Raw genomic sequence first — 18,360 nt, forward strand, 5'->3', positions numbered from 1 at the left:
TATCATTTATTGAATCCCCATTTCCACAGATACTTTTCTTCTATCCTAACTATATATTATTTGTCTATAAAATATTTTGTATCATATTTTTATGTGTTAGTTATCATGATTATTATTAATGTATTGTAAATATTTATTATAATCTATGAAAATGATTTGTATAAATATTTGTTATTTCTGTTGGAAATAAAACTGAATCTGAATCTGAATTTATTCATCATTTTTATTGTAAATCAAATTCTCAGCTTTGCCTACTTTCAATTATTAAAAGTTTTGAAAGTCTGTTCCTGCATGAGTTTCTATGAACCAAATTTATTATCGGCCTTACATTTTTCTTTCATACTTTAAGCTCTTCTACTTATACTTCAAGCTCTTCTACTTATACTTTAAGCATTTCTACTTATTAACGAATATCTTAAAGAGCCATGGACACATCGAAAGGTTGACATGATTTTTTTTTTCATTATTATGGACACATCGAAAGGTTGACATGATTTTTTTTTTCATTATTATTGAAACGATTGGGTCTGTTACGGAAGACTACTTATCCAGCACCTGAATTTTAGTCACTTTGTCTTTGTCAATATACGTACCCACAATGCACTGGAGCGTTGACCTCACCAAAAAGCGGTCGTCTGCAATGTGACTGTCTGAATAGGTACCAACAACAATATCATTGGCATTGACCGCCGAGAAGGGGACGACACTTTGAATTGACAGTAGATAAAGGTAGGTACAATAATCGTTTACCAGCCATCTCTACACTTCAACGTGAATGTAAGCTGGGTTATATGGATGTTTATTAGTGTGTGTGCTTATTGAGGTATTTTTTTGTGCGGGCAGGTAATTGCAATGTTCAACTCGTATGTAATCATTGTTTTAACGGTATACAAAAAACTCTAAAGAGATGAATAATGAGTACATAAATATATGTATATATATAAATATATATAGAGAGAAATATATATATATATATGTGTGTGTGTGTATGTTGAGTTATACATGAAACTTTCTACCTTGGTTTTATCGATATCGCGCAATGGCACATTTTGTTTTAGCGCCTCTAAATATCGAGTATTATGGATTCAACACGTCGACTTTCTACCAAATATTGTTAATATATGCCTAAATACATATATCGTATATTTATATCTATATATGCATATACATATATATATATATATATATATATATATGTATGTATGTATGTATGTATGTATAAGCATCTTGGTTTTCCACGTATTGGCAATATTAAGACATCAGGAATGCGAAACAAATTCACGAGTAATGCAGTTTTTGTAATGCCAACAATTAAGTTGAACAATTAATAAATTAACAATTAAACCAGACGAGTAAAAGATCTTTTCATATTTTCTTCTCTTGTCTTGTTTTTCCGTTGATGCCTCACATTCAAAGTGTGATTATTATGGCAAAAAGGTTGGAAAATGTCGATTTTGTCTTGGCCCTGTCTGCGATGTCCTGCTGATTTTTTTTCTTCTTCAGGTTTTAACATATATGTATAGCCATTATGTTTATATTCATATACACATAATTTGGGAAAAGTAATCATAATCTCAGTCGTAATTCAGTTGACAGTGTGAACTTTCCCTTGTTTTAATAAACCTATGTGATACAAGCTTGGTCGTGATTCATCAAACTTTCTTCTTCCGGCGAGAGAGTTACAATGATATGTTTAACTTAAATGATGTTTCCATTTAAGTTCCGATAGTTAGATATGTTTCAACACTAGTGTTTGTAGCAATATTATAGTCACCTTAACGTCATGCGCCTTGAGTTTTAAAGTTTTTGTAAACGTATGAGTGCTGTAGCATGTTTGTTGTTAGTACATATAAAAAGTGCCCTATATACTTGCTACAGCTGATAACATCATCAATATTTACAAGGTTTATTATTGTGCACAGTTCAATAGTGGTTTACTTTGTGCACAGATCTGCCTATATTGCAAGCCACCCCCGCCCCCTGTTTTTTGTTATGATTCATTCAAGCAATAGATACCTCAGTCGTTCCAAATTTCCCGACCGAAATAGGTACAATACATAACACAATAGAGGAAATTACGTGATAGCGCAGGAATAAGGCGATGTTGTCGAGATAGTAATTTAGACTCAGTCACATAGAAACCAAATTGCTCTCCAACCGACCAAAAATATGTCGTTCGAATAAACGGATTAGCTTTGATCGGTCTGGAGTCGGTTTTGTTGGTGTGACTGACTGTCATGGTTTACCATGTCTTCCGAATGTGTGATCATGTACATGTGATTACATGAGTGTATATAAGATGAATGTGGTTACATGATTGTGTATTCGAAGAGTGTGTGTACGTCCCGAGGTGTGCGTGAATCTCAGATGAATGTGGTGCGCGTGTTTCAGATAATGTGCGTGTGTGTTAAAAAAGTGGGGTGGCCTTTTCAGGTATCACGAATTGGTTTATTGCATATCCAAAAGGTCTCAAAAAATGACCGGGAGAAATTATATCCCCCATGTTTAACGTTTTATAATATTGTGTAGTCTGAATATTAAAAAAAAAGAACACTATTGATTTTTTTGTCTTTAAAAACATTCATATAAAGCAAGAAGACGGTATAATAATGCAAAGAAATACATAAATGTTTCATCCATATATCCGAAACACGGATTTTTCTTATCCGATAATAATTAATAGAACTTTTTTTTTCAATAATAGAAATTAATGAAAAAAAAAACATTGGTGAAAGATTGATAATAATCCATTAACAAAATCATTTGAATTTTGTTTGATTTGTGACGTCATACAAGCAGCCGCCCCATATGTTATGTAATATAAAATGCATGTATTTCATTTTTAATGGTTCATGATTACTAGTAGCTTTTTTCTTTGAGAAGCAGTTATGAAATAATTTGTCTTTTGATATACTGATGGTATATGCAATAAAACCCACTTTCATTTTTCTGAGAAAATGATATTTCATTGATTCTTTTTTTAAATTCACGGTACAAGAGGAGCTGCTCTCATATCACGTCACAAATAAAAAAAAATGAAGATTCTAATAACTTTTTCAATCTTTGATAAATTTCCTCAAATCTTCACTAACGTCTTTTCATTAGTTTGTCCGCTATTTTTACAATATATTTTTTTTTCAGGGTGAACTTCTCCTTTAACCATAACGCTTGAAATGTATTCTTTGATCACAGAGTATGAAAGCAGACGATTCTAGAATGCATGGCAGTGGATCCTCAGGCAAGGCCCCTGACGAGGCAGACATCAAATATACCGATCCTGTACACAGCCCAATCCAAACTCAAGATGACAAATTTGAATTTCAACTCAAGAGGGCGGCATCACGTTACGTCACAGTTGAAATCCCCGTTGCCCTCACATGCCTGACATATCAGTTGATATCAACGATGAAGGTATGAATATCTGGCTTTTTAAGATTTCATCGCATCATGGCAATTTCTTGAGATTTCTTGTCATACGCACGAGACGATCTGCTCTCGTAAGTTGCATGCTGTACAAAATTCGGATTTCGAAGGGGGGGGGGTAATTTGCTTGTTGCGATTTTGGTTGTTGTTTGGGTGGTTTTAGAGGACTTCGGTTGATTGATATACGTGTGTATATATATATATGAATTCCTAAACTGCATCCGCTCTTAATAGGCCTATGTTCTCAATCGCTTTATTCAAAGATTTTGGTGTTTATTGTAAATTAATGTATTGCAGCATGATGTGACAATTATGACAGTTTTTTAATCATATGAAATAATTATTAATATTCCTTCTTGAATTTCAATCCTAGGCTGAATATCTCCACGATAGAATCTCAGTGAAATACAATCAGTCGCTAGTCAAAAACAACTCCGCCTCATCAACGTGTGGAACGAACTCGACCTCAAACCAAAGTCACATTGATGACGTCATTCAAGCAGAAACAGCAACATGGCTCCTCTATCTGGGCCTTGCATATGCCGTACCCGGTAAGAATTGTCATTTTCCTAAGCGACGTACTGGAAAATTAAAGCTGATACGAACCATTAGTACTGTGTAACACAAGCCCTCAACTGCTCAAATATGGCCAGGTTCCTATACCCATAATGCAACTTTTCTGAGCAGTGTAGTCTTGGAATACAGGCTACTTGAGTAATAACACACTATTCAGTGGCGTACCTAGGATTGTCCAAGGGGGGGGGGCAAATTCGTCCGCCGAAAAATTTGACAAGCAAAAAAAAAGAAAATAAGGGTCTTCAACCACAAATAAAGGATTTCGTAACACATAAAAATTTGACGAGCAAAAAAACAAGGGTCTTCAAGATCAAAGGAGCGGGCCATTTGTGGCTCGTCTGAGATCAGTTGTGACTCGTCAGGGGGTCAGTCTGTCCCCTTTGCCCCCCCCCCCCGAAGATACACTAATGACACTATTACATTCATAACGCAATAACACCAGATGGCAAAACGAGTGCCAGTCCCCCTTCTTTATTTCAAGGTCACGTCTACTAGGAAAAATGTTTATTTGAATGATTATACAGAGAAAAGTCAAACAAGAATAGCACTGACAATTTCATCCAAATCGGAAAAATGTTAAGAAAGCTATGACTTTTTAAAGTTTCGCTTATTTTTCACTAAACAGTTCTATGCACAACTCACTGATATGCAAATGAGAGATGTCCTCCACTCTATATTGCTTTTGTTTTTTGCTGTTTGAATAAACATTTTCTTTACAGATTTGGCAATATTGACCAACTTGACTTAATCACATTATTTTAAGACCATAATAACCCACATGGTCAGGAAGGAATATTTTTTTTATTTACACGACAATGAAGAAGAAATTGAAATATTTCATATTTAAAGGTCAAGTCCACCTCAGAAAAATGTTGGTTTGAATCAATAGAGAAAAATTAGACAAGCACAATGCTGAAAATTTCATCAAACTCGGATGTAAAATGAGAAAGTTATGACATTTCAAAGTTTTGTTTATTTTTCAAAAAATAGTTATATGAACGAGCCAGTTAATGAGAGAGACGATGATGTCACTCACTATTTCTTTTGTTTTTTATTGTTTGAATTATACAGTATTTCAATTTTTACGAATTTGATGATTAGGACCTCCTTGCATGCCTGAAGCACGAAATGCTAAAATAATGGAATTCCATGTGTTCAGGGAGGAATGAAACTTCATTTCACATGACAATGACGAGAAAATCAAAATATTTCATATTTCAAACAATAAAAAACAACAAAAAAGTGAGTGAGTGACATCATCGACTCTCTCATTTTGATGTAACTGGCTCGTTCATATAACTTTTTTTTGTGAAATGAAGCGAAACTTTAAAATGTCATAACTTTCTTTTTTTACATCCGATTTTGATGAAATTTTCAGTGTTATGCTTGTTGAATTTGTCTCTTTTTATTCAAATCAAGTTCTTGTTGGGGTGAACTTGTCATTTACTACAGAGCGTATAAAAAAAGTTTACACTGAGAAAAAAATCCTGTAAAATTATACATTTGTAATATCCTGAAGATTTGCGAACGTTTTATCGTTGGTACAGATTCATATAAGCAAATGACGATATAAATGTGGACAAATATTTCCGCTTGAATGAGCATCACTTACTTTTGAAAAGTTAGTGAAAAATTGTTAGCGCTGATATTTGAAATATTTATGCCAATAAAAATAGACCTTAATCATGAAGAACACATGGAATTAAGGAGCAAAATTGATTTGAAGATATCTTTTACCTTTTTCTTAACTGGTTTCCTTGCCCAAAACACTTCGAAGAGTGCATTGCCCCCCACCCCACTCTCCCCACACGCCGAGGCCATCGTAACGATATTTGTTTTACACCGAGCTGTGATTTACATGAAATGGCTTAGTCTTGATTTTCATTTGGTTAATCATTGTCAACTGTGGACAAGTGTGGAGAAACAAGTATCAAATGAAAATGAAATGTAAGTCAACTTTAAATGATGAAAACTTAGTGAAAAAATGCTGGAGATGTCTGATATAAACTTTTATTCAGATTTAGTTTAATATGTCCTCAGGTCCAGCTAGCACAAAAAGGGTAAAGGTTGTGCTTACTAAGTGTTAAAATTTCAATTTCGGTGCCGAAAATGTTACAAAATGCTTGAACGTATTCGTTTTATTTCAATTGACTAAAAGTGAAAGGGAAATGTATGAGAAATGTTTTGCAGGGTAAGTTTGATTACGCCCTTTCCCTTTGACACAGCGTGAAAACAGCATTTCTGTGCAAACAGATTTCTGCGAGCCTTACAAAAATGGACAGTGCTCACTCAAGTGTAACATTCTGTCACAACGTTTACTTTCATCGGATAGATGAGACCCAAACCCAAGATAATGTGTGAAAAAATTACCCACATGTTGTATATTTTTTAATTCCTAGGGCTTTTTCAAAGTGTAAATTTTTTTCATACGCACTGTATAATGAAATACAAAAGAAATAGTGAGTGGGTGACGTCACCAGTCCCCTCATTTGCATACTGACCAGGATGCGCATTAATAATAACTGTTTTGTGAAATTAAGCAAATCATTAAAATATCACAAATTTTAAATGCCATTTTGATGAAATTCTCAGAGTTGTGCTTGTTGGATTTTGTTCTCCTTTTATTCAAGCCAAATTTTGTTGGGGTGGCGTTGTCCTTTAAGTTCCTATATACAAATAAACTTATAAACTAATATATTCTCCGTTTCATTGATTCTTAATCTCAAAGGATTTATATTCAGTTCGCTACTCCTTTAAAGCGCTGCCACACACTATAGCAAAACGAATGCAGACCTATTTGTAGGCTAATTCGAGCAGTTTTCTTGATTCCATTTCATAAAGAAAGTAATTACCTTTTGATCACAAATAATTCGTAAAGTAAAGAATTTGACATTTTTTACATTTTTACTTCAAGAATGAAATGCTTGATATCAATAATTGAATGAAGAAAAATACGGCTACTTTCCTATTCATCCTATAGGTGTCATCATGGCTATTTTTGTCGGATCTCTGAGCGATCGGTTCGGTCGCAAACCGGCTTTCTGTCTGAACATCACCGGTTACTGCTTGTTATGCGGGATTTACTTGGGTATCGTCTACTTTCAAGCTCCGATGGAGTACTTGCTCATAGGAGACTTTATTTTGGGCGCAACCGGGGGACAGGCCCTACTTCTGTCGACGGGTGTGGCTTATATAGCGGATGTGACGTCAGTAAAGTCCAGAACTACTCGAGTCGTCACATTGGAGACGATATTTTTTGTTGGTAAGGCAAATTTCACATCACAGTGTTAAGTTTTGAGCTCATAAGTGTTTTTTTTTTAATTCTTCTTCAGGATGATTAGCAAGAATTAAATAACATGTATTTACGTTACAGAACCTGAATTTTTTTCTAAAGATTCATTTAATTGCAACAAAAAAACGAAAATTCGTTGTAATTTCACAAGTACACTGTTAAAAAAAACGTGATTTTACAGAAAATAAACAGAAGATTTTGCAGAAAGCAATAACAGAATCATTCTGTAAATTCATAAAACAGGAATTTTTCTGTAATTTAACAGAACAGGTCTGTTTAAAAAGGGGAAAAGGATGTTTTATTCAAGGAAATTTGTAAGATTCCATACTCCAAATACCAATTTCTTATAAGATTACGCAAATCGGTAAGATTACAGGTGTTCTCGAGACTCTGCTGCAGGAACTTCTTTTATTTTGAGGATAAATTTTCTAACAGTGTAGAATAAATCAAAACGATTTACTTTTATCAATTGTTATCATAGTCTAATTCAATTATTGTTTCAAGTATCATTATTTTTATTACGATTAGGGTTATTATCATCATGATCATCTCTTTTTGTTTTGCTATAGTACTATATTATGTCTATCTTTATTATTATCGCCATCATCATTATTAAAATTATTATGAAATTATTCTCATTATCATCATTATTATTATTACTGTCATTGGGCATATTATTGCTTTGATTGTTATTGTTATTATCATCATCATCGTCATCATTATTATATCGCTACTATTATAATCATCAATCTCATTAATGTTCTCGTAATTTCAGTGATATTATCTCCATCGACAATATTTTATATCATTATCTTCACCACCGTACTATCATCATTTAATTTTATTATCATTAACATTATTATCATTATTATTATTATTATTAGTATCATCATTATTATTATTAAAGTGATTGGTTAACATTGGTTTGACTTTTAAAATATCTGAGGTAGAAGGTAACACTTGTCAGCTGTGTCTGTGATATATGTTACAAAAATGAAGCCCAGAAAAAATTGCGTTAAAAAATAATAATTTAGTGCTTCAAAAATTGAAATATAAAGTGACCGGAAACACCATCATAATTTCATCCCATACACTTATGTGTACTATTTAGGCGTCTTATAGACGCCTATTTACAAAATAGGGGTTGGCCTTGTAGTTTTAGCTTTTCATTCTCAATAAAGGTTGTTTTCAGGGTTTATTAGTTCTAATACATACACTTGTACATATGTTTCATATTGGTTTGAGAATTTTTTAAATCGGCTGCTCACAAAGTTAAACAATACCTTTAATGTCATTATTAATGTTATTGTTATTGATATTATCATTAGTATTATTGTCATTATTATCATTCGTCACACAGGCATGGGTGTCGGTCAGATATCCCTCGGGGTCGCTTTGCAATACAGTCCGGATCAGTCTTTTCAGAAGTACATAGCGCCAATCTGCCTCGCTCTCGGATGCTCAGTGACGTCACTGGCCTATGTCGCTCTGCCCAATATACTGATCGAGACAGTAGATAGGAAGAAAGCAAGTAACGGTGTTGGAGTGAAGGAGTTGATTTCCGGTGTTATTGATATACTGAGGGTATGTCTTATATTGCCTAACACAGTACACTGCAAAAACTCTGGTGTTGATGTAACACCAGCACGGAATCCATATATGTCCAGACCAGAGAAGTGTTAAACAACACCAGATTCGTTTTGGTCTAACACCGGATAAGTGTTTATACAATTTTGATACCAATTAGTATCAAAACAGAATCGGTTTGATTCCAAACTGGTGTTGTTTCAATACTATTCTGGTGCGGACATTATGGATTCCGGGCTGGTGTTAAATCAACACCAAGATTTTTGCAGTGTAAAGACGATGTTTAAAATTTGTATACAACGCTTTTTATAACGTGTTTTTTTTTACCTGATTGCTAAGCATGAATGTGTGTAAGCTAGCTAGCAACCAGAGGACCGACGGCATAATGTCCTCTCCGAGGCCGGAGGGACCTGGGACTGAGGATCTAAATGCCTTACCAAAGAGCACTGCCACACCATTTAGGAATCGAACCCGGGTCACCGGAATACGAAATCCCCGCTCTACCGACTGAGCTATCATCATTTTAAAGTAAACACGGGTTTAAAATCTTAAACAATAAAGATTAATTTCTAATATTTGATTTTCAATAAATTAAGCATGGTTGCTTAAACTGTTAAACAACTAGTGTAAGGTTCATATAATACGCAGCATTGTATAAAATTTTAAACAACGTTTTTACTGTGTACAATGTCTGTGTTTTTCGCTTTTTTATTAATAAGAAAGAAAAACGGAGAACACTCGAATGTAATTTCTCTACAAGAACCATGCTTATGATTTGCAAATAAGATAATATCCTTGAATTCAACACCCAGGGAATTGTAAATAAACGGTGGAAGTTTGCTGTACCCAACGGAACGAAGATATTCAATAAAACTTATTGAGGCCCTTGCGACGTTAAACAAAACAGGGTCCAAAACACCTCCCTGTGGTACTCATGGAGAGAAATAATATAGCAGGGCCCGCTGGGAGAACAGTTATCGGAACTGGAGTGGCTACCCTAGGTAAATATGCCGTTATTATTATTGTTATAACACATTATCTCCTTATCAGAATGACCAATATAGCTATTAGAAGTTTTGTAAATTAGTGGTTTTCTTCCTTTATGCTTTTTCCATCAGATTAACACCAACGATCGTCGGCTGAAAGTAATCATGTATACCATCGTAATGATAAGCATTATAATCACTGCAAGAGTGCAGACACAATTAGTAGTGGTCTATGCTCTTGGTGTGCCGTTCTGCCTCAGCCCTTTGATGGTATCCGTCATGAACATCGTAGGACTAGCTATCCAAAGTATAGGTACGTACACTGTAAAACTGTGGTGTTAAAACTGATACCAATTGGTGTTAATAGAGGAAAACACCCTGAGGTGTTAAATTAACACCCTAGAGATTGAACATAACACCAAAGAGGGTAAATTTAACAATCATAGGTGTTGTAATAACACCTATAGGTGTAAAACTAACACCACCAATTTAACTCCGGTGTAAAATAACTGGTGTGGTCCTCTATGTACATCGGTTAACACCACAGTTTTTGCTGTGTATACTCTGAAAAAACCCACCTCGTCAGATTTTGACTCGATATTCGTGTCACGTTTTTTTTTAACAGGATTCTATAGTGGTTTTGACCAGATTCTAAATTTTGTTCTAACATTCCATTCATTTACAAGAAAGTTTGACTAGTTACTAGTAGTCCAAATGGTTTGCGCTCTGACTAGTTTCAGAGTCATAGTGGCTAGAAATGAGTAGGCCCAAGCTTCCTGTCAAATCTGAATACATTAATATTTCTTTGAAAACAGATGATTTCATTTGCCGCTTTCGACGTTTTTAGCTATTTCTTATGATTTTAAAGATAAGATAACACATTATTTTCTCATCAGAATGATGAAGTTAAACTTATATCAGAGGCCATGTTAATTGCTCATTTGCTCACAGTTTTATAACTAAATAATCATGTTTCATAGACCTTTAAATTGCAATTATCATATCATAGATATTTTAAGTACACTGTGAAAAAATTGGGCAATATTTTACCCAATATTTTGCCCAACGTTGGGCCGATAGTCAACCCTACCAACTACTGGGCAATATTTTACCCAACGTTGTTGGGGCATTAATGTGCCCAACTGTTGGGTAATATTTTGAACTACATTTTGGGGGACATTAATTTGCCCAACTTTTTAATAAAGTTATTAACCCAACATCTGGGCAAGGCCTACACTCACTTCGTGTACCTGGTCCGTGTCGATCCAGAGACCTTATCCGAAAGTGCTTTGCATGCACAATAACGCTGCATACAAGTGCAAGTGCATATCTCAAGTGAGTGAAGCAAAAACAAAACAGCGTCAGATATATGTCATGTATGTAGGCCTATTCTGACAAATTCCTTACAAATTATGCTTAACGTAAAGTCCAAAATAAAAAAATTAAAAAAACGTTTAAGCAACTCATCTATGAAAGATTCAGCGAGGCTCCCCAGCCCCCAGTCATCTAGAAGCTCCTCCATATCTTATCGACCGTGTGTAGCATGCTGCAAGCGCAACTCGTGATCGTAAAGTTTCGCAACATTTACCACTCAGCAGGGCAATTACTAGCCCAACAATTGGACATCTGTATTTTGGCAGCGGCAGAGTAAAAATTTGCCTAAGTATTGGGCACATAATGCCCAACAAAACAATAACCAACGTATATATTACCCAACAAAAAAATGACCAACGTAAATTTACTCTTTTTTTTCACAGTGTAATATCCTATTTTCTTCCTTTTCACATACAGGTATGATATTTTGCGCTGCCCTAGTAAGTCGTTTTCTGAGTGAAAACTGGATCCTTCAGCTTAGTTTTATAAATGCCACCGTCCTGTTTCTCATCGTTGCTCTTGCCCAGAAAGGTTATCAACTATTCATTGGTAAGTTGTACACAGCAAAAAACTGTGGTGTTAACCGGTGTACGTATAGAGGACCACACTTGTACCTTCTTGGCTGTAATGTGCTCTAAGGGGATAAAGTCCAAAAGCAATCACCTTTTCATTTGTATTTGCATATAAAACAAAATGATTGACCTTGTAAGGTCAATAATACTTGAACCTAAATAGGGTGCTTAATGGCGGCTCTGTGCACCCTTAAAGGTACACAAATAGGCCCAATTACACTCAGGCATCCCTGGGGTGCTGATCTTGTACCAACCATCTATGGTTACAATTTGAACCCCAATTTCTTAGTATACTACCATGTATGTCTATTGTGAGTATGTTTATTACGGTGATGTACCTTTTCAGTAGATTGAAAAAGTTAATAAAGTCAACCCATTTTTCATATTCAGGTCCTTACCTCACCATTTTTCTTAGTTTTTTATACCTTTGTAAAACAATAACAATATTCAACCCCCACCCATTTGTAAATATGAAAATGAAATCAAAATAACTTGAAGAGAAATCAATATATATGCTATTAAAACCTAACAAAATGTGAGTCACATGCGACCAGCTTCTCCATATATCTTGTAGTAAAAAATATATCATTTTCTCCAAAAGAAATACAGTATATATATTTGGTACCTTCAGAATTTTAGTCATATTGAACCAATGAACATTGAAATTCATGAATTTCATATAACATAACATAATTACTAAACTAATACTCATCCCATGAATTCCCTTGAATTCCTGACCACCCAGTTGTGAGACGGACGCTCTACCAACTGAGCCACCACACCAATAATAATTGCTATCCTTTTGTTTTCTAATGTTATTGTTGTTGATTTAACGACCTGAAACCCTTATGTAAACTGTGTTTCTTTCTATTATTTACTCCTTTGTTTTCTTTATTTTTTGTTTATTTTTTTATCTACTCTATACTCTTTCTTGTCATATTGATATTATTATGGGACTCTCACTGCACGTTCACAGGAGCCTTCAACCAACAATCTTCGCTTTTACTTTGGCTCCCTTATATCAACATCTCATTTCCTTTTTTCGTCATTATTATTAAACCCTATTACAAGAATACCTTTTTTATTCTATTGTGACATGCTTTTCATATTTTACAACGATATTTTTTATGCTTGTTTATGAAAATCTCTCTCTCTCTTTCTATATATATATATATATATACATGTATATACAATCATATATATATATATCATTGGATTTATTGAGTTATTGATGTTTGAAAATGTGAAATGTTGATATGAATAAACCTTGGACCTTGAACCTTATTCCATCATAGGTTCTGGTGTTGGTCTCTTTAATGCGATTTGTTTCCCGGTGATACGATCTCAACTTTCCAAGCTTGCGAGAGAGGATGAAAAAGGTAGGTCTTTAAAGGGGAAGTTCACCCCGTCGACGATTTGATAGATGGAGCGGACAAGATTGAAATTCGGCAAAAAGTTTATTGTAAAAATAGCAGAAAAAATGACAAAAAATATTGCCGAAGGTTTGAGAAAAAATCATCAAATAATTAAAAAGTTATTAGAATTTCAATTATTCGATTTGTGACGTCATATGCGAGCAGCATTCCTACATAGCGAATGGTAAAAAATTAATGAAATGTCATTTTCTCAGAAAATTGAAAATGGTTTTCACTGTAACTTTTGTATATCAATTGACAAATCATTTCACACCAGATCATGAAAAGAAAACAAAATTAAGTCATCAGGAACCATACAAAATCTGAAATTCATACATTTTATATTACATAACACATGGGTCAGCTGCTCGTTTATGACGTCACAAATCAAAAATTTTGAACTCTAATAACTTTCTTACTCTTGTAAGAAAGTGTATATATGATATTGAATTTGATGTATCACATACATTTTGCATTTGTTTATATGCGTTGTGGAGAAATATTGAATAAAGACTTTCTTTGAAAAAGAAAAAAAAACTTTCTTACTCTTTAACGGATTTTCCTCAAACCTTCACCAATATTTTTTATCATTTTTTCTACTATTTTTACAACAAAGTTTTCTTCAGGGTGAACTTTCCCTTTAAAGGGGAGTGAACTGTGTGTGATCTCTCATTGACTGTGAGTTATACATAGTATAGTCTTAAAATATATGTTTTCAGATATCTACTACAGAGAATAAATTGACCTATAATTGTATTAGTATATAGAGAAACTAAAATATTTTGAGAGGAAAATTAATTGTTTTTTCTACTTGGTAACATAATATTGCGGTATAAATGTATTGAATGGTTAATGAGCATGTTATCATTCAAGCGGGTCTATATTACTAGACTACACTAGCATTATGGGTCAGGAAACTGGCCAGGTATATTAATTGAGGACTTGAGATGGCGCTATTGGCTCATATCTGCATTAATGATTACTCTGTCACTGATGATACGACATTTTCGCCAGCGATCATTGCTCCGGTCTAAATTTCTCAGAGGACATAGGGTTAGAGTTAGGATTTGTAATAGAGTTTCCTGGTTCAGAATAATGTAAATAAAATTTGGTTTTGGATGTTAGGTTTTATGTTTACAATACAGTAATACGTATTGGTATTTATGTATCGCTCTTCGTTCTGACTGTACCGCAGCACTTTACAAGAGAGCAAAAAGAAAATTGTGAAAGAAAACTGTATACACAAATAACAAGTAAATCAATTATAACAACGAAATATTTTTAAGGACGGCTTAACGTTCGGTTTCACTTGCAGATTTCCTGCTATTAAGTTACCATGGTTACAGTCACACGAATGAAACCGACTCCAAACCGACTGATAAGGTATTGGTCGGTTTGGAACCGGGTTTGGTTTGGTTTTAGTGAAATCCCATTTTTTCTCTTTTTTTCTTATTTGTTTATTCTCTCTTTTTTTTGGCTTTCAAATTTCTCTGGACCAAATTGATCTCCAGATTTTGTTGAAATCCATTTTTTTTTTTTTTTGCTTTTCAAATTTATATCAGCACCCTCACTAAAAAAAATCGCTCGCATAGGGCTGTGTATGCGCTATACAAATTAAAGGACTGTTCATTATTTTTATCATTATTATTTGTATTTTCACAGGTCTAATGTTAGCGTTTGTCGGCTGTATGGACAGCATAGGAACATTATTGACCCCCGTCATAGCGAACAACATCTACTCCGCAACCGTCTCGTTCTATCCTCCCTTGGTGTTTTTCTTCACGTCTGCGTTCCAGATTATCCCTGCAACCTGCGTTGGGTAAATTTCTTTTTTTAAATCACTGTTTTGCCCCAGAATCCTTTTCCCTCTTGCTCACCCCCCCCTCCCCCCCCCGCTTCTCCCCCACCCCTCCCCTGCATCTCCCGCTACCTCCTTTTTTTCCTCTCTAGTTCTCTCTCTACCTCTCTCCCCCCCTCTCTTCTCATCTCATTCTCTCTAATAATACAGTATCTATCTCTCTGTTACAATAGTTTAAACAACGTTGTTTACGATGTGAATCGCACAGAAGTTGTTTAAACAAGTTTTTTTTAAATCTGAAACAACCATGCTCAAATTACTGATAATTAAACTTTTGAATTTAAACTTTGTTTAAGATTTTAAACACTTGTTTAAAATGTTTAATCAACTACTGTGCGATTCACATAGTAAACGACGTTGTTTGAATGATTATTAACAGTGCTCCCCCCACTCTCTCTTCCTATCTATCCATCTGTTTTCATCTATCTATCTACCTATCTATATCTATTTATCTATATACCTATCTATATCTATTTATCTATACATGTATAAGTATTAACATGGATAATATTTTATCGGAGGCAGTCAAATAGAATAAGCTCAAAATGGAATAAAAACTTCGTCATGAAAAAATGTTCACAAATATTAATTTATCCCTAATCATTAATCTCTCTCTCCCCCTCCCTCTCCCCCCCCCCCCCCCTTTTTTTTATTTATCGTATAAATTAGTACCTCCTAGAAAATGAGGTGTCATTGTTTATAACGCAAAATAATTCTACATTGCTCTTCTTAACTCGGATAGAGATGTTTAACTCTCCCTCTCTATCTCTTTGTTACAGCGTTCTTCAATGTAGGCAGACGCAAGAATCCAAGTATCACGTGGTTAATCACGTGGACGAAGAACAAGACAAAGCTTCGTGACGTCACATTAGTGACCAACTTTGATGTAATGTTGTTGCGTTCCGATGGCGTGTCTGCTTTTTAACGACTATGAAAACCTCACCTGTGCATTCCACATGTTATCGAGGCTTTTAATCTAGGATTGCTTAAAAGTTTAATCACGTGATTAATATTTTACCTCGGTCTCCAGAGAGCAATGGTGATTCGTCAAAAGTTTGGTTTTGTTTAATGACTTTTCCCCCCTTTATTTTGAAAGATATAACTACTAGATTATCTTTTCCCCTTTTGGTAACAAGGTTTTATTAATTTTATTCGAGCGAAATTAAATCATTGTACGCTCCCGGAACAATGAATTTTATGATGAATTATTGGGTCAGTTTTTACTCCTCAAAATGGCAACATTATTTGTCTTCTTCTTCGTATCCTTCCAACGCATTTACCTTTTGAAGAGGAAGCGAACTACGTGGTCTTTCATTCACTGTTTGTTACAAATAGGAAAATAGCTATAGATATACCTTTTGGGATAACTATAGTTATCCCAAAAGGTATATCTTTTGGGATAACTATAGTTATCCCAAAAGGTATATCTATAGCTATTTTCCTATTTGTAACAAACAGTGAATGAAAGACCACGTAGTTCGCTTCCTCTTCAAAAGGTAAATGCGTGGAAGGATACGAAGAAGAAGACAAATAATGTTGCCATTTTGAAGAGTAAAAACTGACCCAATAATTCATCACAAAATTCATTGTTCCAGGAGCGTACAATGATTAAATTTCGCTCGAATGAAATTAATAAAACCTTTTATGGTAGGCCTACATGACAAATGGTGTTGATTTTGTTTTACCTGATTGCTAAGAAAGCATGATTGCTTGTAAGCAAGCAACCAAAGGACCGACGGCCTAAGGTCCCCTCCGATGGACCTGGGGAGCGTTTCATGAAAGGACTTGTCAGACGTTTTATCCGACAAGTCCTGTGTTATCCGGCAGTTACTATAGTAACAGTGCTTCTCAACCAATCAGAATCCAGGAAAGTTGTCAGATCTGACAACTTGTCGGACGAAAATATTGATGAAACGCCCCCCTGATACTGAGGATAAATGCCTTACTAAAGGGCAATAACGCACCAAGTGGGAATCGAACCCAGGCCACAGGAATCCCAAAACCCTCGCTCTATACCGACTGAGCTATCGCGCCTCCACTGTTGATAATACAAAGAAAAGATAATATAGCCTACAATTTTACAAATACAGGGAAGGTAAATTAAGAAAAGAAGGCCATATAGATACTTGTTCACCTACTTGTTAAACGAGTAATTATAGCGGTATAAAATTAATGGATTGGATAATGAATCAATGTAATATCATGTGTAGTAGGTCTATTGTAATATCAATGGGCCTAAGGTAAAAGACTATACACTGCTCAGAATGCTGCATTATGGGTTAGCTACCGGGCCAGGTTATGGTAGTTAAGAACTTGAGATGGCTCTACTATAGTTTGTAGCTGCGTAAGGGAAAACAACATGATGACAGATGAAGAATTGCCTCGAGTACTTAAAAATATTGAATTTGCGTATTTTGTGCGCCCTAACTGTTATGATGTGTAGGATAGGCCCTATTATTTTTTTACGTTTTTTTTACCGATAACATAAAAAAAATTAAGATCGGGTGCCCGGCCAATGTAATATAATTTATCTGCGTATAAAACCATTTCAAAACCATATGGGTTGAACATTACAGGAGCGCTGCAAGTAGCTTATGTGCGCATACATTCGTTATTCGTTATTCCGAAGGTTCGGATATTCCGAAGGTTCGTTATTCCCGGCCGAAAGTTCGTATTTCCGAAGGTTCGTAATTCCATAGGTTCGTAAGTCCGAAAACTAAATGAGGTTCGGAATTCCGAAGGTTCGTTAGTCCGAAAACGTAATGATTAACGAACCTTATTTCGTTTTCGGATTATCTAACCTTCGGAATAACGCCACAAATGTTCGGATTAACGAACCCTTTTATGTTTTCGGATTAACGAACATCGAGGTATAGGCAGTTTATGTGTTTCGGAATTACGAACCTTCGGAATTTTTACGAAGTGTAACCAGCTTTGTGACACAATTTGTTTAAGTATATATAGACGCTTAACCCTAAAAGGACTTTTCCGCCCCTGGGGGCCATGATCCCCCCCCCGCCTCAACGCTTCGAAATTTTCTGCACCTCAAATTCTGTGACTTTTTTCGTTGAAGTCTCGCGCAACTTTTGAGAACAAATTTGCGACGTATGGGTATAGCATCGCGATACCATTTGACTTTTTACGAGACCAAAAGAAAGGGTTTACCCAATATTGCATGGGTAAAATTTGAACATGCATGTTGGTTGGGTGAAAAAGATACCAAATATTTCATAAATTTTACGCAGTGATGCGTTGAAATACCCAGCAAACATGCATG

General features: G+C 34.9%; 1 protein-coding gene across 3 annotated transcripts; it reads left to right on the forward strand.

Moving 5' to 3' along the window:
* Window positions 1–591: 591 nt before the first annotated feature.
* LOC121417183 (proton-coupled folate transporter-like) lies at window positions 592–16,451 on the forward strand. 3 transcript variants are annotated; one of them, XM_041610784.1, is made up of 10 exons: window positions 592–733; window positions 3,193–3,411; window positions 3,797–3,974; window positions 6,980–7,261; window positions 8,652–8,875; window positions 9,997–10,177; window positions 11,656–11,787; window positions 13,106–13,189; window positions 14,888–15,044; window positions 15,863–16,451. In XM_041610784.1, exons 2-10 carry the CDS (start codon window positions 3,196–3,198, stop codon window positions 15,942–15,944), a joined length of 1,536 nt encoding a protein of 511 aa, XP_041466718.1. In that variant the 5' UTR covers window positions 592–733; window positions 3,193–3,195; the 3' UTR covers window positions 15,945–16,451. The 3 variants fall into 3 exon arrangements, with proteins under 3 accessions (XP_041466718.1, XP_041466720.1, XP_041466719.1); XM_041610786.1 differs by having other exon boundaries at window positions 592–729; window positions 3,195–3,411; XM_041610785.1 differs by having other exon boundaries at window positions 592–726.
* The last annotated feature ends 1,909 nt before the right edge of the window (window positions 16,452–18,360 follow it).

The sequence above is a fragment of the Lytechinus variegatus genome, chromosome 6 (genome assembly GCF_018143015.1).
Source record: "Lytechinus variegatus isolate NC3 chromosome 6, Lvar_3.0, whole genome shotgun sequence".
NCBI classification, from domain to species: Eukaryota; Metazoa; Echinodermata; class Echinoidea; order Temnopleuroida; family Toxopneustidae; genus Lytechinus; species Lytechinus variegatus.

Bases quoted from the DNA above. Each gene is read 5' to 3' on its own strand.
- LOC121417183 (XM_041610784.1), top strand. From the start codon at position 3,196: ATGAAAGCAGACGATTCTAGAATGCATGGCAGTGGATCCTCAGGCAAG. The intron at 3,412-3,796 runs GTATGAATATCT...TTTCAATCCTAG, and splicing joins AGTTGATATCAACGATGAAG to GCTGAATATCTCCACGATAG. The intron at 8,876-9,996 runs GTATGTCTTATA...TTTTTCCATCAG, and splicing joins GTGTTATTGATATACTGAGG to ATTAACACCAACGATCGTCG.